Source organism: Hypanus sabinus, chromosome 3 (assembly GCF_030144855.1).
Source record: "Hypanus sabinus isolate sHypSab1 chromosome 3, sHypSab1.hap1, whole genome shotgun sequence".
NCBI lineage: Eukaryota > Metazoa > Chordata > Chondrichthyes > Myliobatiformes > Dasyatidae > Hypanus > Hypanus sabinus.
The window spans coordinates 59146157-59170738 of NC_082708.1; the positions used below are offsets into that span (position 1 = coordinate 59146157).

Genomic DNA, 24582 nt, shown 5'->3' on the forward strand with positions numbered 1-24582 from the left:
GTAGACAATAATAAATGCTATGTGAAATATTTATTATTCACAGTAGAAAGCACATCACTGAAGTTCCGACACACATTACAACACTGATTTAAAACAACATATTTGAAGTTATAGTTTATTATTTGTAGTTGATCATTATCGGGGACTTGGCAGGATGGAGGTTGATTGCAGCTTGTAACTACTCACTTCCTGGAAAAAAAATCTGCAGAAGAAACTTATATGTAGACTATTTTTGTATCATATCTCAATAGTTCAGGCAAATCTGTTATTTTTGAACATCCTTACATCATCTTACAAAAAAGATCTAAGCATCGAACCATTTTCAGCAGACTTTCATGGATCTTGAAATGATTTTCAAGCTGATCTATACTGATATGAAAATATATCCCAAGGTTTGGTAGAAATTGGAAATCAGTTTCAAGTATAGCATTTTAATTGATTTGTACCAAGCTTGAAAATACTTCCAAGTTCTCTGCATCTCAGAACTTCCTTCCATGTAGTCTTATATAATTTATTACATTTTAATTTATTACATTTTGGGTTATTCTACCAGGAAAATTAAAAGCTGTGTTATACATACATTTTGGGTGTTTTGTTTATTGTGAGTATACAGCAAGATTTCTTCCATTATGAGGCTGGAATCAACAATAAAAGTATGAACATAGCATGTAACAATACAAAAGAAGCACAGGTAATTAAAATTGACTTTTAGGACATTAATCATGTTATCCTTGAACTACATTGGACAGAGCGATACGACTAACTAAATACACTCCAAATGCAAGGAATGGTCTTCCCAGAGCAAACCTGCAAAATTATGTCGTGTTTTCTTTTTACAAAAATACAGATAATATCATCTAGAAAAATTATGCAGCTACCTTTTTGCTGAATTCTGTTTGAGCAACTTGTTGTTCCTGAAAAGCAAGATATTTTTTTATCAATAAAAGTCATGAATTGTTTTGGATATTGGCAACCTATCATAGTAAATTTATTTGTACTTTTCCCTTTTCTGTAGAATACAAAAAGGGCATTGGGAAATTCAGATTTCACGTCTTTAATCAGAGTACCTGAAATGAATAGGGCATTGAAAACAATACACCAGGGCACTGAAGAAACTTAGTGGATCAGACGACATCCATGGAGTGAAACGGGCTGTTGATGCTTCAGGTCAAGATCCTTCATTCACACAGGCCCAGATGAAGGGTCTCGGCCCAAAGCCTCATCTGTCTACTTTCCTCTTTAGTTGCTGTCTGACCTACTGAGTTCCTCCAACACCTTTGTGTGTTGCTCCAGATCTCTAGCATCTGCGGTCTTGCGTCTCCAAGGCTATGAAAAATTAGTTATCGCAGTATTGGGTTTAAGGTATGAAATTAAGAAAATAAAAGAAGAAATGCATTGTTGTATACAAATAAAAATGAGGCTGGAATGCAGTGTGTGTATTTTGAGGTAATGAAGCGTATGAGAAAATACAAATGCAATGAATGTTCTCAAAACCTTTATTGTATTTATGTTTCCATTTTTTGTGATTTTATTGATACATTTATAAATAAAGTATGTGGATAGAGAATTGATTAGCATTGATTACCTCCTGTCATGATTAATGTGAGAAGACCATATTGTCCTAACCCAGAAATTTTGAATGAGGTATCATCCTGTGGATCTTTTGAAAGGTAGGCCTCATTTTTACTTTTAGATTTCCCTCTTTCTGTCTTTCAAAACTGGCCAGAATAATGCCCAACATAAATTAACTTCTAGGTTGAATTTGCTATGTTAATGCTGAACAGAAATGAAAGAGGTTGGGCTGGACATAGGGTTTCTTAGCTTGCACCTCTCAACGCATAGAAAAGTAATATCCTTAAACTACTGCACATACCACACCACAACTTTAGTCATATCTCAGCTTTAGGCCCTCTTGGCCTCCGGAAAATCAAAGTTAAAATAACATTCCATGATGATGTTATCTTGCTGCATTTTTAAATTAAATTAGGCTCTGCTTCTTTGTGGCATAAGTTTAATCTTATGTCAGAAATACTGTAGATGAGATATTGCAAGCAAAACTGGTTCATGGTCTTGGATCCATTTTAGACCATAAGACACACTGTAGGAGCATAATGAGGCCATTCAGCCCCTTTCATCTGCTCCACTATTCCATCATGGCTGATCTATTATCCCTCTTAACCCTATTCCCTTGCCTTCTTCCTGTAACCGTTGACATCATTTCTAATCAAGAGTCTATCAAACCCCGCTTAAAGTATTGGCCTCAACTGCTGTCTGGCAATGAATTCCACAGATTCACCATCATCTGGCTATAGAAGTTCCTCCTCATCTCTGTTCTGAATCTCTGATCCAAGACTCACCCTCTATAGGAAATATCTTCTCTGTCTAGTCCTTTAATATTTGATAAGTTTCAGTGAGCCCCCCCACCCCCACCACCATTCATCTAAACTCCAGCAATTACAGGCACAGGGCCATCAAACACTCTTTATACACTAGCCCTTTCATTCCCAACATCATTCTCATGAACGTCCTCTGGATACTCTCCAATGCTAACACATCATTCTTTAGTTTATGGGCCCAGAACTGCTTACAATACTCCAAGAGTGGACTGAACAATTCCTTATAAAGCCTGAGTATTACTTCCTTGCTTTTACATTCTAGTCCTCTTGAAATAAATGCTGACATTCCATTTGCCTACCTTACCACCGACTCAACCTGCAACTTAACTTTTAAGGGATCCTGCAGGAGGACTCCCACATGCCTTTGCACGTCTGATTTCAGAATTTTCTCCCCATTTGAAAAACAGTCTACACCTTTAATCCTTTTATCAAAATTCATGACCATACACTTCCCTACATTATATTCCTTCTGCCACTTCTTTGCCTATTCTACTAATTTGTCTAAGTATCCTGCAGACTCCCTGCTTTCACCACACTGCTTGTCCCTCCACTCATCTACAAACGTGGCCACTCATCTGTCATCCAAATCATTGACATCTAATGAGAAAAGAAGCAGTCCCAACACCGAACCTTGCAGAATACCACTAAAGACCAGCAGCCAACCAGGGAAGGCCCTCTTTATTACCACTATATTCCTTCTGCCAGTCTGTCCATGCTTGTATTTTCCTGTAATACCATGGGCTCTTATCTTGTTTAGCAGCCTCGTGTGTGGCACCTTGTCAAAGGCCTTCTGAAAATCCAAGTAAACAACATCCACTGACTCTCCTTTGTCCATCCTGCCTGTTATTTCCTCAAAGAATTGCAACAGATCTGTCAGGTAAAACTTCCCCTTAAGGAAACCATGCTTTGGCTTATTTTATCATGTGCCTCCAAGTACTCCAAAACCTTATCCTTAATAATGAACTGCAATGTCTTCTCAACCACTGAAGTCAGGCTAACTGGCCTACAATTTCCTTTCTTTTGCCTCCATCTCTTCTTAAAGAGTGGAGTGTCATTTGCAATTTTCCGGTCCTCTGGACCCATTCCAAAATCTAACAAGTTTTGAAAGGTCATTGCTAATGCCTTTTGAGCTACTCCTTTCAGAACTCTGTGTTGTACTCCATCTAATCCACATAACTTATCTACCTTCAAGCCTTTCAGCTTTTCAAGCACATTTTCCTTACTAATACCAACTAGACACATTTCTGCCCCCCGATACTCTCAAATTTCTGACATTCTAATGGTGTCTTCCACAGTGAGATTGTCACAAAATACTTAAGTTCATCCACCATCTCTTTGTCCCCCATTACCACTTCTCCAGTGTTATTTTCCAGCTGTCTGATTTCCACCCTCACCTCTCTTTCACTTTTTATACTGTATATCTGAAAAACTTTTGGTGTTCTTTTTTATTTTATTGGCTATGCAGGAAGTTTGAAGTTAATAACTCATCAGGGGTGTTTAATAAGTTCGTGGCCTCAGGTAGAAGGAGATGAGTTATTAACTTCAAACTTTCCGCATAATCACGCCATGAGTTGTCCTGGATGTGTGTGTAACGAGAGCTGTATAACCCATCTTCTTCTTCCTTAGGCCACAAACTTATCAGTCACCCATCTGTGGACACTTCCTGGAGGTCCAAGATCCGTAGGCTCTACAACTGCTGGAATAAGTGTGTAAATGTAGGAGGGGACTGTTGAAAAATAAATGTGCTAGGTTTTCTGAAATTGACTCCTTAGGCCACAAACTTATCAATCACCCCATATAATTTTTAAGACCAAAAATGATGAAACTAAGGGACAAAGGGAAATTTTTGAAGGAATAGGATGAGTGCAACAATTCAAAATAATGAAGTGAGGTTGATTTAGTGAATAGAATAGAAGCAACATTGCAGAAAGATTCAATTTATAGAAATAAAACACTGATTCAAGCCCTCCAGCCCACACAAACCGATGACCATCAATAACCTGTTTACATTTATCCTACAAAAATCCTCTCTTATTTCCCCCGCACTCTGAAGGTGGGCATTTTGAAGGAATTTCAGAAGCCTCATTAAAACCACAAGAGAAAATAATCTGATAACTCTAACATGCCCAAGTTTCCCTTTGGAGACGTATCAACCAACCCAAAAAGAATAGTGAAAATGAAGACCAGAGGACACAGCCTTAGAACAGAGGGACATCTTTTTAGAATGGAGGTGAGAAGGAATTTCTTTAGCCAAAGGGTGGTGAATCTGTAGAATTCTTTGCCACAGGCAACTGGCAGAGGTTGGGGCAGAGGTTTATTTAAGGCAGAAGTTGACAGATTCTTGATTGGTCAGGGCATTAAAGGATATGGACAGAAGGCAGGAGATTGGGGCTTAGAGGAAAACTGGATCAGCTATGATGAAATGGCAGAGCAGACTCAATGTGCCAAATGGCCATTTCTGCTCCTATATCTTATGGTCTTATGGACCAACAGATTCCATGCAAGGCACCAGAAAAATATATGATTAAGACTTTAAATGGAAACCTAACTTCTTGGATCAGTTGGATCTTTAGGGAGCCTTGTAATGCATCTCTCTGAATTCCCAACCAACATTTAACACCGCAAACAATAGTTTTGCACATTATCTGCTGCTTCTTGTAAAATGGCTCCTTCATCTTCTCCAATGGCATTCATACATCAAAACAGCTTGCCTTTATTTGTAATCAAAATAAAAGCGAGAATTATGAAGACAAATCACAGACAAATTGTTGATATGAAAAGTAAGGGTATGGAAAGGTAAGACAAAAGATTAGTAAGACAGCTAGCTTAGGGAAAGTTTAAAGTGCGAATGATATGTCGATAGATGCAGGGAGAGAAAGAGAGATGTAGATATAGACAATAGACAGTAGGTGCAGGAGTGGGCCATTCGGCCCTTCTAGCCAGCACCGCCATTCACTGTGATCATGGCTGATCATAAGCAATCAGTACCCTGTTCCTGCCTTCTCCCCATATCCCTTGACCCCGAGATCTATAAGAGCTCTATCTAACTCTCTCTTGAATGCATCCAGAGACTTGGCCTCCACCGCCTTCTGGGGCAGAGCATTCCACATATCCCCTACTCTCTGGGTGAAAAAGTTTTTCCGCATCTCTGTTCTAAATGGCCTACTCATTATTCTTAAACTGTGGCCTCTAGATCTGAACTCACCCATCAGCGGGAATATGCTTCCTGCCTCCAGTGTGTCCAATCCCTTAATAATCTTATATGTTTCAATCAGATCCCCTCGCATCCTTCTAAATTCCAGTGTATACAAGCCCAGTCGCTCCAATCTTTCAACATACAGAGAGAAAAAAGAGAAGCTAGTGCTTTGCTATGTATCTAACGCCACAACTATGAAACTGTGAGCTAAAAAAATCCGATCTAGATGAGGCCAGAATTAGAGAAACACTTCTTCAAAAAATGTGAAAGTGGATGAGTAGGAAAAAGTCTTATAGTGAGAAAGAATATTCATTATGTGGTTAGAGGGTGTAAGATTCTCAGTGGAAGTGTGAGGGGAAGTTTTAGAAAGAGAGTCTTCGAGAGAGGGGCAAGTCTTCGAGAGAGTGAGAGATGATGTTTGACTGTGAAACTGCAATGCAAAGAAAATTATTAAAGAAGAAATAGCCAAAATTAGCAAAATGGAGAGTTGACAAAACATTATAGAATTACTCAGACCATAGTGTAAAAAGTCAATGGTTTGTAACATAACAAGCAGTTTAAATTAGAGGCATTGTTCAGGGGAGCAAGTGTTCAACAACCAGAACAGAGGAGATGCACGATTGGGATTTAATTTAACTGCATGAAATACGTACGTGAGTGTATGAAAAAGGTGGTTGAAATATGACGATTTTTTATATTTAGCAAGATGAGTGGCAAAACAGCCGCTAAGACTGCATTACATAGGCAGTACAGAAAGAAAACCAAACTGAGATCTAGTCATGTATGTATTACATATACTAACAACGTAGAAAACACGAGTGAAGACCTAACAGTAACGTGTTTCTTCATTCTAAGTTCATGACATGGTTAAAGAATTGATTGCTTGAAATTATGTCATAGTATTTTTTAGTTTCAAGATAATGAACTGTAACATTTGTTATAGAAATGAAACTGTTCAATACCTATTAAATGGATTTGTAAAAGTTAATTAAATGAAAACTTTTCAATTTAACCTTCAGATCACATTAAATATAAGATGTAGCCTTTGTTTTAATACAAACATGAAATTTCAGTGATAAAAGCATAATTGAAGATAAATACCAACATGAAAAAGGCATTCATTATAAAATCAAACAAGTCCACTTTTAGTAAACCAGTTTAGTTCCGATTAGAGTTACAAAATAGTTAATTATTTTGATTTATCCACGTATTATTTGATAAATCAGTACCTTGGAATACATGAATAACTCAGCTGTCGTGATCATAATTACTGATTATTAACATTCGAGCCCAAGTCCACAGCATGTAAATATTAACACAGAATCGCAAACAAAAGGCCAAATTTTCTAACTGGCTTGGCTTTCCTTTGGGAAACCTGTATTTCAGAGAGGATGCAGCTGCGGTAAGAATTCTGGAGTTGCTACTGGGAATACTGGGAAGGGACTTGCCCCAGTGCATTGTGGATCTGTCTCAGAAGAGCTAGATGAGAATCTGGGCATTTGCAGACTTGGTTGGAAGTAGGGTAAGGGATAGGAATGGTTGTTGGTCTACAATATTTGTGGAAAATACCTGTTCTTCCTGGCCAACAGCATCCCAACATAAATTCTCATCTGTAATTAATTCACCAAGCAGAGCAAGTCTACTGCCAAAAGTATTAAAATGATTCAATGGCTAAATTGTTCCGAGATAGTCTTGGCCACCTGCTCCGTATCCCATTTCAATTCTGTTTTGGAGTGGGTATGTAAAAGATGAGTTGAAGTTAGGTTTGAGATTTAAGACCACTGTTCAATTTTTGACTCTCTTTTTGGGGTGGGGGGTGTGGAATAAAATTAACCCATGGACTCAGAACAAGGAAGTGCTAATTAGAATAATTAATTCGGTGACAAATAATATACAATGCGCAAAATAAAGAGGGGAAAAAAGAGTAAGAGACCGAGAGAGAGAGATGGAGAAGTGCAGAGGATCTGCAAGAAAATAAGTTTGTTTTAAATTTCCAAAGATAATTTAAACTGATGTAAATTTATAGTTGTAAAATTAATTTTCTGTTATCGCAGTGTTTCTTTGTCTGTAATGGCAGCTTAATACACAATTTGAAATTCATTTATAATTTGAACATAATTACCTCTAGACTACTTGATGGGTAACTATTCAGTCAGTTCCGATTGGCAATAACATCTCCTTCACTTCTGCATCAACACAGGTGCACAACCAGGCTGTATGCTTAATGACCTGCTCTATTTACTTTATGCTTATGACTGTGCAGCTGAGCACAGCTCCGATGCCATTGCTAAGTTTTCTGACAACACTGCTGTTGTGGGCAGATCAAAGATGGTGATGAATCCACATATAAGATCATAACAACAACCTCTTACTCAATGTCAGCAAGACTAAGCAGTTGATTATTGACTTCAGGAGGAGGAAACAGCAAGGGGAATGAAGGGTGGAGAGAGTCAGCAACTTTAAATTCATCAGTGTTATCAATTCCTGGGCCCAGCATATAAGTGCAATTATGAAGAAAGCACTGCAGTGCCACTACTTCCTTAGGAGTTTGTAAAGATTCAGCATAAGATCAAAAACTTTGACAGACTTCTATAGCTATGTGGTGGAGAGTATATTGGCTGGCTGCATCGCAGCTTGGTATGGATTCACCAATGCTCATGAATGGAAAATCCTTCAAAAAGTAGAGGATATTGCCCAGTCCATCAAGGGTAAAGCCTTCCCCACCATTGAGCGCACCTACTGGAGTGTTGTTGCAGGAAAGCAGCATCCATCATCAAGGATTCCCACCTCCCAGGCCAATCTCTCTTCTCACTGCTGCCATTAGCAAGAAGATACAAGAGGCTAAGAGCTCACACCACCATGTTCAGGAACAGTTACTACCCCTCAGCCAGAGGGGATAACTTCACGCTGCATTTCTGAACAATCTAAGAATTCACTTTCAAGGACTCTTCATTTCATGTTCTCAATATTTATTGTTTATTGTTTATTGATATTATTATTTTTGATTATTTCTTTTTTATTTTTCTCTTTGTATTTGCAGTTTGTTGTCTTTTACATACTGGTTGTCTGTCCTTTTGGTACATCTTCCATTAATTCTATTATGATTATTGGATTTATTGAACATGCCTGTAAGAAAGTGAATCTCAGAGTTGTATATGTATTTTGATAATAAATTTACCTTGAACTTTTGAAATTTAACTATTGATTTTACTATTTGATCGTATTATTGATTTTACCATTCAATGGCCAGTTTCTCAAAAGAAAATAATGACAACTAAACTCGAGTAGGACCACCGTATTTCTAAGTTATTTCCTAATGTTCATATTTAATTGTGCACACAGGATCACGGAAAGTTGCTGATGGCATCGCTACTATTTTTAATCACTAAATTCAGTCTAGCAACTCATCTGTTACATTGGTAATGTTTATTTATTGGACATACGTACAATTGTCTATGGAACAACTGAGATGACTCTCAAAACGATATTAAATATATATGAAGTTTGTGTATTGACTATACAATATCTCTGTAGTTAGAAACATAGAAAACCTACAGTACAATACAGGCCCTTCAGCCCACAAAGCTGAGACGAACATGTCCTTACCTGAAAAATTGTTTATCAAATCAGAATTGCAGATCATTCATGAGTTATGTGCTATTTCTCCTGTTCTTTGTTTCTCGGTTTTCTCAACTTTCCTCTTGTCATGTATGGAATTTAAAGCAGGGAAACAATTTTTCAACCTCTTTGGTCCTGTGAACCAACGTCTATGATTCTTGTAACACCCTTCTCAACAACTTCAGCTAACTCACTTACTTCAGTATAACATTCCAGAAGTTTTTTTTAAAAGCCTTGGCATTTGTGAAAATACATTTGCAAAATCTTCACCTGCGAATCTGCTGTGTTGTCTATTGTGTTTTGTTCCCAATGCAGCCTCCTCTGCATTGGTGAGACCCGTCGTAAATTAGGGACGGCTTTGCCAAGTACCTCCACACCACAAACAGGACTTCCTATTGGCCAAACATCTTAATTCTAGTTCTCATTCCTGTTCCGCCATGTCGATCCACAGGCTCCTCTAGGGCAACACCTTATATCCTGTCTGGGTACCCTCCAACCTAATAGCATGAATATTGATTTCTCCTTCCGGTGAACAAATCTCCTCCCTGCCCGCTCTTCTATTCCCAACTCTGACCTTTCCCTTCTTGTCATCTACCTATTACTACCTCCTGGGGCCCCTCCTCCTTCCTTTTCTCCTATGATCCATTCTCTTCTCCTTTCTTTTCGCCCTTGACCAACCTGGCTTCACCTATCACCTTCCAGCTAGCCTCTTTCCTGTCCCACCACCTTTTTATTCTGGCATCTTCCTTCTCAGTCCTGAAGAAGGGTCTTGGCCCAAAATGTTGACTGTTTACTCTTCTCCATTGATGCTGCCTGACCTGCTGAGTTCCTCTCGCCCTTTGGATTTCTAGCACCTGCAGACTTTCTTGTGTTTGGAAATATTTAGCAGGTTATGTACATTCAGTAGAAATGAACAGAATAAATTAGGGCATCCTTAAACTTGAATGGGTGGCTGCAGGAAGTCCAGCTACACCGAATGGATTGTGTATGAAATTGTAGTTCAGCAGACTGTGAGGAATACACATCCTAACAGGAACATTGTCCATTAATCTGTGTCGAAACTTCAGGGCAAACAAATTTCAGATCAGTATATTCAAATCAAAAATATTCAGAGAAGTTTGGTATATTTTCCTGCACCTCACCAATTAGTAAAATGTAAATTAGTAAAATGTAGCATTAAATGCATAGAAGTTGTAAGGAAACCTGAAAAAGACCTCCAATGATATTAGGAAAGAATCTACCCAGCTGGCAGTAAGATGTAGCTATAAAGAAGGCAAGACAGCGCCTTTTACTTTATTAGGAGTTTGAAGAGATTTGACATGTCGACAAATGCACTCAAACACTTCTGTAGTTGTACTGTGGAGAGCATTCTGACAGACTGCATCACTGTCTGGTATGGGGGCTACTTCATAAGACTGGAAAAAGCCGCAGAAGGTTGTAAATCTAGTCGGCTCCATCTTGGGTATTAGCCTACAAAATATCCAGGACATCTTCAGGGAGCGGTGTCTCAGAAAGGCAGTGTCCATTATTAAGGACCTCCAGCACCCAGGGCATGCCCCTTTTTCACTGTTACCATCAGGTAGGAGGTACTGAAGCCTGAAGGCACACACTCAGCGATTCAGGAACAGCTTCTTCCTCTCTGCCACCTGATTCCTAAATGGACATTGAATCTTTGGACACTACCTCACTTTTTTTTTTAATATACTGTACAGTATTTCTGTTTTTGCACATTAAAAAAAATCTATTCAATATACATAATGGATTTACTTGTTTATTTATTATTTTTTTATTTATTATTTTTCTCTGCTAGATTATGTATTGCATTGAACTGCTGCATTTCACATCACATGCTGATGATAATAAACCTGATTCTAATTCCCTACAACTTTGACAAAGTGAGCTCAATTGTAGAATGTTGGATCTATCCAAGTAGTATTCTCTTCTACAGAAAATAATTTAACAATCTCCAATATAAAAGCAAAATCATCTGCATTTAAATTAAAATCCAGACTCTGAATTCCTCTTTCATTGCAATGAATTGAAGCATTTTGCTTAACGTGTGTTGAGCAATTGGTCTTATTTTCCCTGGGATGGTACGTATAGATTTACAAACCAAGTGCCTTCACAGGAAGTGCCTTAACTTTAAGTAAAAGCTCACATAAACAAGAACCATAAGAATAATATTTACAGGTACTGTCTGGCCAAATGATTGAGGACTTGTTCCAAATACTAGTATTGGAATCCCAGGCATTTTTATAGTTATGGAAACATATATTGTGTTGTAGCACAGAATCAGGTCCTTTGCTCTCCAATTTACACCAACCATTAGGTGTCTAAACTAATCTTACCCTCAGCCATTTTATTCTCACCATATTTGCAATTTTTCAACCAAGGGAAAGAAATAAAAGGGGCTGTAATGGCAAATACCAATATTGAATTATTTATGTTCCTTTTGTGAGAAAATGATCTGCAATTACCAAGGCTAGGGAAAATTATGAAGAAATTGTTTACATCCCCATTGACAGAACAGACCAATAAAGACCAAACATGTATACATACATGATAACATTACTGTTCTGAATCTCTTTTGGATACCAAGTTTTACCATGGGTTTGCTTTGCACTGCCTTTTCTCATTTAATATTTGATTTCATGGGCATTCTCTTGTTAGTAATTTAAAATCAAATTGAGGCACTCAATGATTCAGAAACAGCTTTTTCCTCTCTGCCATCAGAATTCCAAATGACATCATTTTTCTATCTGTTTGCATTATTTATTTAATTCTGTGATTTATAGTGATTTTACAACCTTACACTGCCTCAAAAGAACAAAATCCATGTCATTTAAGTCACTAATAATAAATCTGATTCCAAATTAGTCCTTTCTGAGTTTCAACAGCATTCATATTCTATGTCAAATTAGACTTTGTTCTCGTTATAATTAATGCAACATAGCTTTGCAGCAACATTATGCATTAGGTTGTTATTAAAAAGCTGCAACAAAGAAATCTGCAGATTTGAACAAATAAGATCAAGGCACATTCACAGTTTAGTTAAAAGAAGGTAAGGAAAAGATGCATACTGAATAAAGAGTTCTGTCCATTCTTCTTTCAGAAAGTTTTGGAGCAAGATGCAGTAAGGGGTGCACAGCAGATATCTACAATAAAAAGAAGCATTAAATGGTAAATATTAACAGACTAACACTTGTAAGTACCTGCAGCATTTTGGTTAGACAAAGTTTTGAACACAATCATCCTAATAATAGATTTTGTTATGCATTTTATTGAAATCTAACTACTACTTAAATCTAAACTTCAGTCCTATTTAAATATTTTAACTTCAGAATATTGAGAATAAGGGTATTTTCTTAAATTTTTAAACTATTGAAAATACAAGAAAACTGATACTGGAATAGTACTCATAATAAAAGCTGTTTAAAAACTGACATGGTTTCATCTTAACTGAAAATACTTACTGTATTCTTCAGACCTGGTGTTCGTGTTTTAGAGTAATGAAATAAAAACTGCAGAGAAAAACAAGATCTTAATAATATTCAATGAAACAAACAAATTTTGCAATTTTAGTCTTTAAGTAAGACAGTATACTCACTCTTTTATACATAGCTTCGTTATCACCACTCTAGAAGGCAAAACAATGTGAAGTTAACAAAGTGAAAGTAACGGTAACTTGTGTCTTTCACTATTAAGGAAGCAAAATATGCAAAATAAAGGAAAATCTGAATGAATGAAATAACCATGTTGCAGCCACCACCCTGCGACCAGACATTGTCCTTGTGTCTGAGTCTACCAAGCAAGTGGTGACGCTGGAGCTGACAGTCCCATGGAAGATCGCTTGGAAGAGGCCTTTGAAAGGAAGCTCTCCAAGTACACAGGACTGGTCAGCAACTGCCAGCAGGCTGGATAGAGAGCGAGATGTCTCCCAGTGGAGGTTGGTTGTAGGGGATTCGCAGCCCGTTCCTTAGCCAGAGCCTTCAGCAATTTGGGCATCGAGGGAGAGAGGAAGAGGAGAGCCATCCACAGTACCACTGATGTAGCAGAGAGGGCCTCAAGGTGGCTGTGGCTCAAAAGAGGGGAGCCATGGAGTCCAGCCATCTGGACACAAGCTGGGGTCTGATCAGCCCTGGCTGGGTCACCTGGAGAAGGGTGTATGATGTTGAAAGACCCGAAACACCAGATAATTCCAGGAACATCACTGATGATGTGTCCAGAAGCATCAGTAGATGTATGTACACAGCAGAAAAGGATTAATGCCAAATACTTGCCTTAGTTCTTGGCATATTTTGTAAGATGGCATTGCAAATGTCCATAACAAATTTAGTCATCTGAAACAGAAGGGAACATTTCTAATTAACATTACAGGTAATCTATTGTTCCAGTGTTACCTCGGTTTTATGTTCTCTCATTTACTTTTACTAAAAATGATCTATTACGAATGTAAATGTAATTTACATTTAAAACTGAAGAATGTAAATCAGCATCAATTTCAGGAGAAAGTAGAACAATTGAACACTCTTTCCTTTTCCTTCCATTTCAACATGCACTTTCTGCTAATTCAAACTGTTATGTTTGGTAGCTTATAAATAATATCCTTCAGTGGTGCATGGTCAATAAGAGGTGTTGCTGGAGAATCCATCAACATCATCAGAATAAAGGAAAAGCTTTCTTTGCCTTGTCCAAACAATACACATTTAGCTTCAGCTTCAGATGGCACTGATTACCAAAATGTTATGAATTTTTGAACACAGCCATTTTTGAGTAAAATTAATGCCAATTTCAAGAAGTTACTTCCTATTTAAAAATAGTGATGAAATTGTACCAGTACATTCATTTTCCTCAGAACACTTCCAGTCAGGACAGAGAGACTTAGATTCAATGTGCCCAGTTAAAACCCAGGTCAGTTGTAAAAGGATTTTAAAAAAGTCAATCTAGAAAGAGTTGCCATGTTGAAATGATAATAACTAATGCCTCCTGAAATCTTTTATACACATTTACAGGGGCCTGGAACATATCATTCAGGAAGTAAATACTTATGCCATTTAAAGCAATAATGAATAATCAATAATGTAAAAACTCTTGTCGCACTTCCAGCTGGGTACTGATTAAAATTGATACCTGTACCCAGCTGGAAGACCGAGAAGAGTTTATTCATTGTGTACACTGCAAAAGCACTGAACCCTTTTCAACAATGAAGATACTTGGCAAGGTGAAACATTAAAAGCTGATCTGATTCTGACCTCATCACAGCTAACTCAAAAGTGACTCAAGTGCAATGAATTATCATATTTTGATACCTGATTCAGACTCAATACATAGTCAGTCTTGTTGTGAAAAGATCATCTAGCCAGGCTCTATGTTCAAAATGCACTAATGGACCAGAATGCATTGAAACAAAGGGTCTTCAAAAACAGTCCAGGTTGTGAATTGGAGGGTGGGATAGAAGAGAGGACTGAGGCCAAAGGTCTCTGGAAAACAATCTGCAGAGGAAATGAGGTGAATGACTGCAGGAGAGGTAAAAGCCTAATGTTTTGTGATAGGGTCATGGTTCAGAAGGAAGGGACACGGAGATGGTAATCAGTCTATGCATACAGAAGTCAGTTTTCCAAACAACAGTAGCATCGGTCTTTTGTGGATTATATGATAATGCTGGAGATGGTCCTTAGTGAATAGAATGCTGCAAGCTCAGGGGCTTTGGGAAGGTGGAGGGTTTGATGTGGGTTAGTGTCACATCTGATTGTGAATTGTGGTGAGCAATTCAAATTTAGTGGGAGGAAGCAGGTTCAAAAACATCTCCATCTTTAAAATAGGAGAACCAACAAATCTGTGCCAAAGTCAAGGCATTTTCTATCATTTCCAGATGGAAGATTCAAGTGGATGGTCCAATTTGGCTTTGTCTTGTGGTTCCTATTATCACAGGAGCTGGCTTTAAGACAATTCAATTCACTCGACATGATATCAAGTAATAGATGAAAGGACAAGCAAAGGCTATGGAATCACTCAATATCCTGGATGTAGTGGTGAAGACTTGTGCTTCTGCCATTTATAGAATGGTTCCAGTACAGTTATAACATTGATGTCTACCCAGCAATGTGAAAAATTGTCCAGATGTGGCCAGCTTACAATGAGTACAACAAATCCAGTGAGATTAATTACCACCTAATCAGCCAAATATGGAATATGTCAAGATACTTGCCAATAACCTTAAATTTCCTGGACCATTTATTATCAAACCTCATTACAGTCTTGATCCAGACATGGACCAAAGCTGTGCTCCAGAGGTGAGGACATAATGGGATCAAGTCAGAATTTGACTAAATGTTAGCCAACCTGGAGAAACCTGAAATCAGTAGGCATCAAAGGGAAAGCACCAGTGGCTGGTGCCATACCTCATACAGCTTTAATCAACAGAGGTCAATCGGGAAATTGCTACAGGTGATTCTCAGCGAGGTGTCTGGGCTCCAAAGATTCTAAGCCACTTCTTCAACGTCCTTTTCTTCCATTATATGGTCAGGAGATATTTTACATTGTACAATATTCAGTTTTCTTCATTTACATATCCTCAATTAGTCTATACCCACATGCAATAAGAGCTAGAGAATGATCAATCATGGCAAGTAACATTTGTGTAACACTAGAGTCAGTCAGTGAAACGCTCCAACAGGAAGACCTGAACCCCCGAGCCCTTGACATTACCATCTCAAAGTTCCCCACCATCCTGGAGACTCATCATTGACCAGAAACACAATTGGACCTGTTAAGTAGAGCCTTTGGCCATAAGAGAAAGCAAAATTTTACATGGACAATACTACACCACTCACCTCCTAACTTCTTATAAAGCATTAGTTATGATAGAATGTCTCCACTTAACTGGATAAGTACAGTCCTATCAATTTACAAGAAAAGACTTCATTTAGATTAAAGCAGTCTGCCTGACTGACACCTCATTAGTTACACTAAAAATTCATTTCTTCCATCAATACCTCCATCGGAATCACAGGTCAAGAACTTTATATTCCTCGATGTTATCAGTTCAGAGGATTTGTCCTAGGTCTAGCATGAAAGCATCATTATGCAGAAAACATTTCAACACCTCTATCTTTTTAGGAATTTGCAAAGATTCAGCAAGTCATCCAAAATATTGACAAACTTCTATAGCGGTATGGTGGTGAGTATATTGACTGGTTGCATCATGGCCTGGTATGGAAATACCAATATCCTTGTACAGAAAAACCTACAAGAATAGTTGCCCAGTCAATCATGGTAAACTCCCATGTAACATTCCCAAGAAATTCTACTTATGATTGCTCAAAGTGGAGAAGCTGTATTCTGGATGGCATTGCGAACCTCAAGTCCTTCTTCGGGAGCAGACAGATGCTCAATACTAATAGCGGAAAGAACACACCACTGCTCAGTCCACCCGCATATCCACTCTGTCAAGTAATCCTTCCCCACAGTGGAAATACCTGTGGGACCTAAAATGACTTCATCAGAATCTTCCATCCCTCCCATTATCCAGGCCATGCTCTCTTCTCATTGCTGCCATCAAGAAGAAGGTACAGGAGCCTCAGAATCCACACTACCAGGTTCAGGAACAGTTATTATCCCTCAACCATCAGGATCTGGAACCAGAGGGGATAACTTCAGTCAATCCATTACTGAATTGTTCCCACAAGCCATGGACTCACTTTCAAGGAATCTTCATTTAATGTTCTCAATATTTATTGCTTATTTATTCATAACTAGTATTATTTTCATTTGTACTTGCACAGTATGTTGCCTTTTGCACATTGGGTGTTTGTCAGTCCAATCAAGTATGGTCTTTCATTCATTCTATTGTAGTTCTTTGGAGTTACTGTGTATGCCTGCAAGAAAATAAATCTCACGGTTGTATATGGTGACATATATGTACTTGGATAATAAATTTACTTTGAACTTTGAACTTAGAACTCGAACGGAAACAGATTATCCATGACCCAATGGTCTGCTTAAGAGAAAGAGTCTAATGATTAGAAACAAGATGTCCTTATTGTATTGCAATTTCTATCAAGAATAATTTACCATAAGATATTGCATTGATTAAAAAATTCTCATCTATGTTTTCAATAGATAAATTTAAGATTGTTATTTTACCTGAGGCTGTATTTGAAGTACTCTCAAGTGAGTGAAGCACAAAGCCAAATTCTGTAAAGGAGAAATCAAAATCACAAGTACATTTAAATTACATTGTGCAGCCCTGGAGAATGTGATTTATGGGTGAAGTTAGGCAATATCAAATCTAACAGCCACGAAATATTAATTAAAGTCATTTGTAATACCTCTGCACTGTTATTGTCCCATTCTTCAGAATAATCTTGGAAGTGATGTGGTGAGCCTGTCAACAGCAAGAAATAAGTATGACTGAAGCAAATGATCTAGAAATGTGCATTAACTCTAAATATAACAATACTAGCCAACATGGAAAGTGGATGTGGTTGAAAATATTATTAAAAGAAAATATTAGAAGTGAAATAAATCTCATAAATAACCAGAAGCTTTCAATTGAATCTGTTATAAACTTTGACAGTTCCCTGATGAATGATCCTAAAAGCTGTTGTGGATAATCTGATGAGGAAATGGGATTACATTTTGGAGTGAGACTAATAGGTTTTGGATATGAAGCACATTCAAAGGTATGAGGATCAGGTGGCAAATTGGATTTCAGATACAGGAACAGCCATGATTCGCTTAAATTGAAATAGAAAATACTGGAAATAAACAGCAGGTGAGGCAGCATCTGCGAGAAGAGAAATAGTGTTAATATTTCTGTTTGAAGAGCTTTCTTCAGAGCTGGGAAAGAGAGAAAAGATAGATTTAAGCTGCAGGTGAGATGGCAGGGGAATGGATGGGGCCTTGATGTCTCTATTCCAGTTTTAGATAATGGTTAAAAAGAATAATTAAAAATTATCTGCAAGGCTATCTTGTGTGCCTCTCCCTGATGGCTACAATTTGGAAGGTCACCATGCATCCATTACGGATATTTTGTGTGTTGGGTAATTTAAAACTGCTTTCTTGTCTTCAGGAAACTCACTGTCACAGATGTCAAAAGAACCAGAAATTGAGACGGAGAACTGTGCACATGCTTGGCATGGCCAATCAGGGAACAAATTTAAAAGACTCATGAAACCTTTTGGTGGTTTAATATCCTGTCTGAAAGAGGTTGCCGTATAACTACAGGGTTATCAACCCACAACTTTCCCACTCAAGTGGTATGAGTGTTACCAAATCATTTGAAGCTCACAGCGATTATTATAATATTTAAATAACGATGATACAATTCTAGGAAAAAGGTAGTTGATTGACTGCAAAACCTAAGATGACGTGAAAGTATGATTATAATATGTGCTAGATTGGTACTAGATACTGGATACGCTGGACTGGCTGCAGCAATTTAACATCATTGTGTCGGTTAGGTTTGTGGCATTGGTCTCTGCTACAGAATGGCTGTAATAGACACCACTGTACAGCTGGGGCATCTCACATCATAGAACATAGAACAGTACAGGCCCTTCAGCCCACAATGTTGTGCCGACCCTTAAACCCTGCCTCCCATATAACCTCCCACTTTAAATTCCTCCATATACCTGTCTATTAGTCTCTTAAACTTCACTAGTGTATCTGCCTCCACCACTGACTCAGGCAGTGCATTCCATGCACCAACCACTCTCTGAGTGAAAAACCTTCCTCTAATATCCACCTTGAACTTCCCTCCCGTTACCTTAAAACCATGTCCTCTTGTACTGAGCAGTGGTGCCCTGGGGAAGAGACGTTGGCTGTCCACTCTGTCTATTCCTCTTAATATCTTGCATACCTCTATCATGTCTCCTCTCATCCTCCTTCTCTCCAGAGAGTAAAACCCTAGCTCCCTTAATCTCTGATCATAATCCATACTCTTTAAAACAGGCAGCATCTTGGTAAATCTCTTCTGTACCCTTTCCAATGCTTCCACATCCTTCCTATAGTGAGGCAACCAGAACTGGACCAGTACTCCATGTGTGGCCTAACCAGAGTTTTATAGAGCTGCATCATTACCTTGCAACTCTTAAACTCTATCCCTCGACTTATAAAAGCTGACACCCCATAAGCTTTCTTAACTACCCTATCTACCTGTGAGGCAACTTTCAGGGATCAGTGGCCATGTACCCCCAGCTCCCTCTGCTCCTCCCACATCAATCCATACATTACATGACGCTTTAAGACTTATCAGAAATATACTGTCATAGTTTACAGGCTTTGTTAAGCATCTTATGTCTCCTGATTTACAAGTATTTTTGAGTAACTTGGAACTTTAAAGTCTTTAACTGCAGCAGCAATTCCCTTTTCCAAACTCCTGAGCTTTTGTGCCCTTAAACAACCGTTTGTAGATAGCTTTCTAATCTAGTGGAGACACAAGAGACTGCAGATACTGAGCTCTGGAGAGAAAATTAAACTGCTGGAGGAACTAGAGTGTGCCAGGCAGTATCTGTCGAGGGAAATGGATTATCTAGCCACTAGTGTACACAGTGTCCCTGTATCTAAACTTCTATTTGCATAGATTACATTTGTGATGATGCTTCTTTAGGGCTCTTCCCTAATCTTATTCCACTCTCACTGCAGTTTCAAGATTCTTATTGTCTAAGTAAAATAAAGAAAATTTAGCTAGTGATATGAAGAACCAGATAATAAAAGAACACATGTAATGAAAAAGAAATCAGAATACACAGACTTTTAGGTTTGAACAACCCATTGCTAGTCACCAAATTTTCAATGCTGTACCTGCCTGTGATTGTGAGCTGGCTTACTTGGAGGGAGGAGGGTATGTATGGTTTTTATTCCTTTTGTTCAGCTGGTTTGTTGTCACATGGTGTGAGCAGAGTCATCTGCAGCTTAATGTGAAAAAGACTAAAGAGCTGGTGGTGGACCTGAGGCACCTGTGATTCCTGAGCGTCATAGGAAGTCATTCCTACCTGCGGCCATCAAACTTTACAACTCCTCCCTCGGAGTGTCAGACTCCCTGAGCCAATAGGCTGGTCCTGGACTTATTTCCACCTGGCATGATTAACATATTTTATTTAATTATTTATGGTTTTATATTGCTATATTTCTTCACTATTCTTGGTTGGTGCAGCTGTAACGAAACCCAATTTCCCTCGGGATCAATAAAGTATGTCTGTCTGTCTGTAAATAAATGATGGTTCATTGGTACCTTATGAATTCTGAAGAAAAGAGAATTTTCAGAATGGGGAGTGAGGTAGAATGAGGAAATGGTGATGAGTTGCTGAGATCGCAGGAGATTGACAGTGAATGTGGGAGATGATCTTAGAGTTGTGATTAATGGAGGTGTTTTTCAGACAATGGCCATCAGATTATTGAACAACCGCTGGCAATGCAACCATGAACCAAAAAATAGATCTGTAAGATTCACCTGTACTATATGACATCAAAAAGGATCTGGCAAAGCAAGCTCAGAAAAGGGAGCACAAGTAATAACTTTAGTACAAAAGCAATCCTTCATTTACTTGCAACAGGAAGTAAACATCCCAAAAGCTTCATCAACAGATTCCCATAATATTTTTAGTAGAAAAGTAAAAGCAAAAAGTAGAGAATGTATTTAAAACCACTTACAAGTTTCTAATAGGATTGAGAAAAATAATTGTCCACTTATACCTTCTTGTGCTACAATAAATTCACTCAAAATGGCTCATAAAAACCTACTTTGTTTTATTTAAATCTATTGAATGGCATTAAGATTGAGAAACTCTTAAAGATATGGTTCCTCCACTGCAATAATGACTCATTTTTAATTTCCTTGTGTGTACACTAGAAGGTACCATGTATCTTTGGTGACTAATATTTCATTTTGCCTGTCCCATGGTTGATGTTTAGGTCATCTAAGTAATTGGTGGGAGGTTGAAATCTGAGAGAGCATTATAACCAATGCAAAACAGTTATAATACAGGAATTTATGGCCATAGTCTTTGACAAATATTTTGGGATCTTTAGTAGAGGTTAAAGGGACCTGGAAGAATGGAAGGACCTGGAAGGTGGAAGAATGGAAGGAGCTGCCAGAGGCAGGTACAATTATAATGTTTAAGGGCATTTGGACAGGTACATGGAAAGGAAAGGTAAAGAGATATGCGACAATCGCTGCCAAATAAGATTAGTGTTGATAGGCATGTTAGTTGCACAGACGAGTTGTATAACTACGAATCTACAAACTATTATGTTCTCTCGGCGTTCTCTTTCCGAAACTAGATGGGTCAGATCTATACAGGAGACATTATATTCCCCAAACCGTATTCTTTTAAGCTCTAGTGCGTTCGATTTGATGGCAAAAGCTTGCATGTTTTCCCATTCCAATCCAAAATGAAACTGAGCGCATTCAGCTTAAGCGCAATATCCATTATTATCGCCTCACCGTGAATATTCGGATCAAAACAATTTTCCATACTAACGTCGCATAAAAATCTAACTATAGCTGAAAGTTTTAATGGCAAACATCTCTAACACGATACAATGAAGTCAGTGAGTTCAGTTGTCTACTTGGGTCCAGCTTCCCCGTGGCTGAGAATAACATAATGTGTGAAAATCTTGATAAAATCTTACTTTAACGACGGAAACGTTTTACCATTATAGACCACAATACAGTCACCGTTAGGAATCATCCTCGGCAACTTCCAAGGAGCAATGGTATTAATATAAAGTAATTAACCTCGGAAAGTTGTACATTAAAACTTCAACCTAACACAAAAGTCTGAATGGTGTAATTCAGGTAAATTAAACTGTTGTACAGTCAGGATAGGCATTGTTCTCCGTAAAGTAAATTTACAAATTTTGATTAACATCTGCATTTTAAGCTCAATTTGGAAAACCTAAAATAATGTAATGTTTTACTGTACATCCTTAAATTTAAAAGTAACTTGAAAAGTGACGCACCTGAGCTGAAAGTACTCAAATAGCAGACGACCAGGATAATCTGCATTTGAGAACTGCACTTCATTTTGTCGATTTTTCCTGATGGTCTCAGGTTATTGCCTTGTCGGAGCGTTAGTTCAGCATGGTTTTACTCGCGGTAGTGTTGTGATTGCTGAAAGCTCTGTGACGAGATGCGAATTTATAGTATTTCACTTCCTGCACCGAGGCGTCTAATCAACGCCCAGCGGGCATCCCAATTGCCGCATAAATGTCACACTGCTTTCTTATTTATAAAGCAATATCCCCGCTGATCCTGGCACGCTTCGAGCTTTAAAAAAATAATAAAATTAGGAATAAAATCCCCCGTCTTTTTACTACGCAGAGGGGAGTTTAATCAAATGTCACACAAAATTCCTCTATTATGAGTCAGAAGCTTGTTGCATTCTGATGTGTGTTACTACATTCCTGCTTTTTATCAGCGTAAATCAGTGGCTGCTCTATTTGTTACATCTGCACACCTGCTCCTTAATGTAATTATCTATTAGCCTACCATGTGGCAGCAACTCGTTGCATACATGGTCAAAAGATTCAGACGTTGTTCAGACCAAACATTAGCACGGGTAAGAAATGTGATGGAAGTAATTTTGAATGTGGAAGGATTGTTGGTGCCAGACAGGGTGGTTTGAGTAACTCAGAGCCTGCTGATCTCCTGGGATTTTCATGCACAACAGTCTTCAGTCTTCAGAAGGTGCAAAAAAAAAACAAAAACCGTGGAGTGAAGAGCAGATCTGTGAGGTGAGAGGAGAAAGGCCAGATTGGTTCAAGCTGACAGGAAAATGACACAAAGAGAAGTCATTGGGGAACACATTATTCAATTTCATGTGCAGCAAGATCCAAAAGTGAAGGAAATTAAATTGCAAATAATTACAAAGTGCTTCCAGGATTCCCAAATAAGGTAAAGTTAGAATAATTATATTAATTATCCTCAATTACAAAGCCAATTACAAAGTGGCAAAGCAGAATTACACAGAAGTTGGAAGTGTTAGAAGGGAAGCAATAAATACCGCCAGCAGTGATAAGGTTACCACACGAAAAGCCTCAAAACAAATTCATATTTAAAATATTTAATAAATGGATATATTTAAGGAGTGGAGATCTGAAACATTTCAGGAATAATTTTGGCTGAGGAATTAAAGGAATGCCTTCTCTGTTTTCACACGGGAAATCAAAAACTTTCCCTTTATATAGTAGAGAACCATTAGCAAGTGCAGGTGATTGAATAAAATAGTTAGTATTGGCAAAGTCATACTTCTAGAAAGTTAATAAGCAAGAAACTGACAAATCTGAAAGACCTTATGGTCTATATTCCAGAATTTTGAAAGAGGTACGTCTGGAAACAATGGAATTAATAGGAATTTAGAGGATTGGTAACCTTTTAAAAAGCAACAGAAGGTAACTAAAGATGTCATTAGGAGAGAAAAGATGAACTATGAGATCAACTAGCCAAAAATATAAAAGAAGATACTAAAGGTTTTTCAGATATTTGAAGAGTAAAAGAGAGGCCAGGCTGTGTATTGGACCACCGGAAGAATACTCTGGAAAGATAGTAATGGAGGCAAAAAAATAGCAGATGAACGTAATAAGTATTTTTCATCAGTCTTCACTGTGGAAGATATGAGCAGTACTCCAGAGTTTGAGAGTATCGGGGATAGAAGTGAGTGCAATTGCTATTACTAAGGAGAAGGTGCTTGGGAAGCTGAAAGGTCTGAGGATAGATAAGTGACCTGGGCCAGATGGAATACAGCAGGGTTCTGAAAGAGATAGCTAAAGAAATTGTAAAGGTATTAGTAATAATCTATCAGGAATCTTTAGATTCTGGCATTATTCCAGAGGACAGAAAAATTGCAGATGTCACTCCACTCTTTAAGAAAAGATGGAGGCAGAAGAAAGAAAATTAAAATACAGTTAGCTTGACTTCAGTGGATAGGAAGATATTGGAATCCATTATTAAGGATGAGGTTTCAATTTACTTAGAAGCACATGATAAAATAGGCCAAAGTCGGAATGGTTTTATTAAGGGAAATCCTGCTTAAAAGATCTGTTGGAACACTCTGAGGAAATAACTGGCTGGGTAGGCAAAGGAGAGTCGGTGGATGTTGTTTACTTGAATTTTTAGAAGGCCTTTGACAATGTGCTGCACTACTTAACATGACACTACTTAACAATATATGAGCCAGTAGTATTCCAGGAAAGATACTAGCATTAATGGAAGATTTGCTGACTTGCAGAAGGCCAAGAATGGGAATCAGGAGGCCAATTCTGTTTGCTTGGCAGTGACTTGTGGTGTTCCACAGGGGTTGGTATTGGGACCATTTCTTTTCACATTATACTCTATGTCAATGATTTGGATGACAGAATTAATGGCTT

The 24582-nt window shown here is 38.0% G+C and overlaps 1 protein-coding gene and 1 long non-coding RNA gene across 2 annotated transcripts in view; one reads left to right on the forward strand and one right to left on the reverse strand.

Moving 5' to 3' along the window:
• The window catches only part of LOC132391371 (uncharacterized), a 31353-nt gene extending 14110 nt beyond the window's left edge, over positions 1-17243 (forward strand). The window contains exons 2-3 of the long non-coding RNA XR_009511184.1: positions 12323-12390; positions 16330-17243. This is a non-coding gene — a long non-coding RNA (uncharacterized LOC132391371). The remainder of the gene's footprint in view (positions 1-12322; positions 12391-16329) is intronic.
• On the reverse strand, positions 42-22420 carry LOC132391368 (neuromedin-S-like). The gene is made up of 10 exons (XM_059964455.1): positions 22177-22420; positions 17541-17596; positions 17356-17406; positions 13491-13550; positions 12818-12847; positions 12684-12731; positions 12291-12365; positions 879-914; positions 581-635; positions 42-202 (listed from the first exon to the last, which is right to left on the reverse strand). Exons 1-9 carry the CDS (start codon positions 22238-22240, stop codon positions 597-599), a joined length of 459 nt encoding a protein of 152 aa, XP_059820438.1. The 5' UTR covers positions 22241-22420; the 3' UTR covers positions 42-202; positions 581-596.
• Between the last annotated feature and the right edge of the window lie 2162 nt (positions 22421-24582).

Bases quoted from the DNA above. Each gene is read 5' to 3' on its own strand.
- LOC132391368 (XM_059964455.1), bottom strand. From the start codon at position 22,240: ATGAAGTGCAGTTCTCAAATGCAGATTATCCTGGTCGTCTGCTATTTG. The intron at 17,597-22,176 runs GTGCGTCACTTT...TGCTGTTGACAG, and splicing joins TTTGAGTACTTTCAGCTCAG to GCTCACCACATCACTTCCAA. The intron at 915-12,290 runs GTATGCATCTTT...CTTGCTTTTCAG, and splicing joins TGGACAGAACTCTTTATTCA to GAACAACAAGTTGCTCAAAC.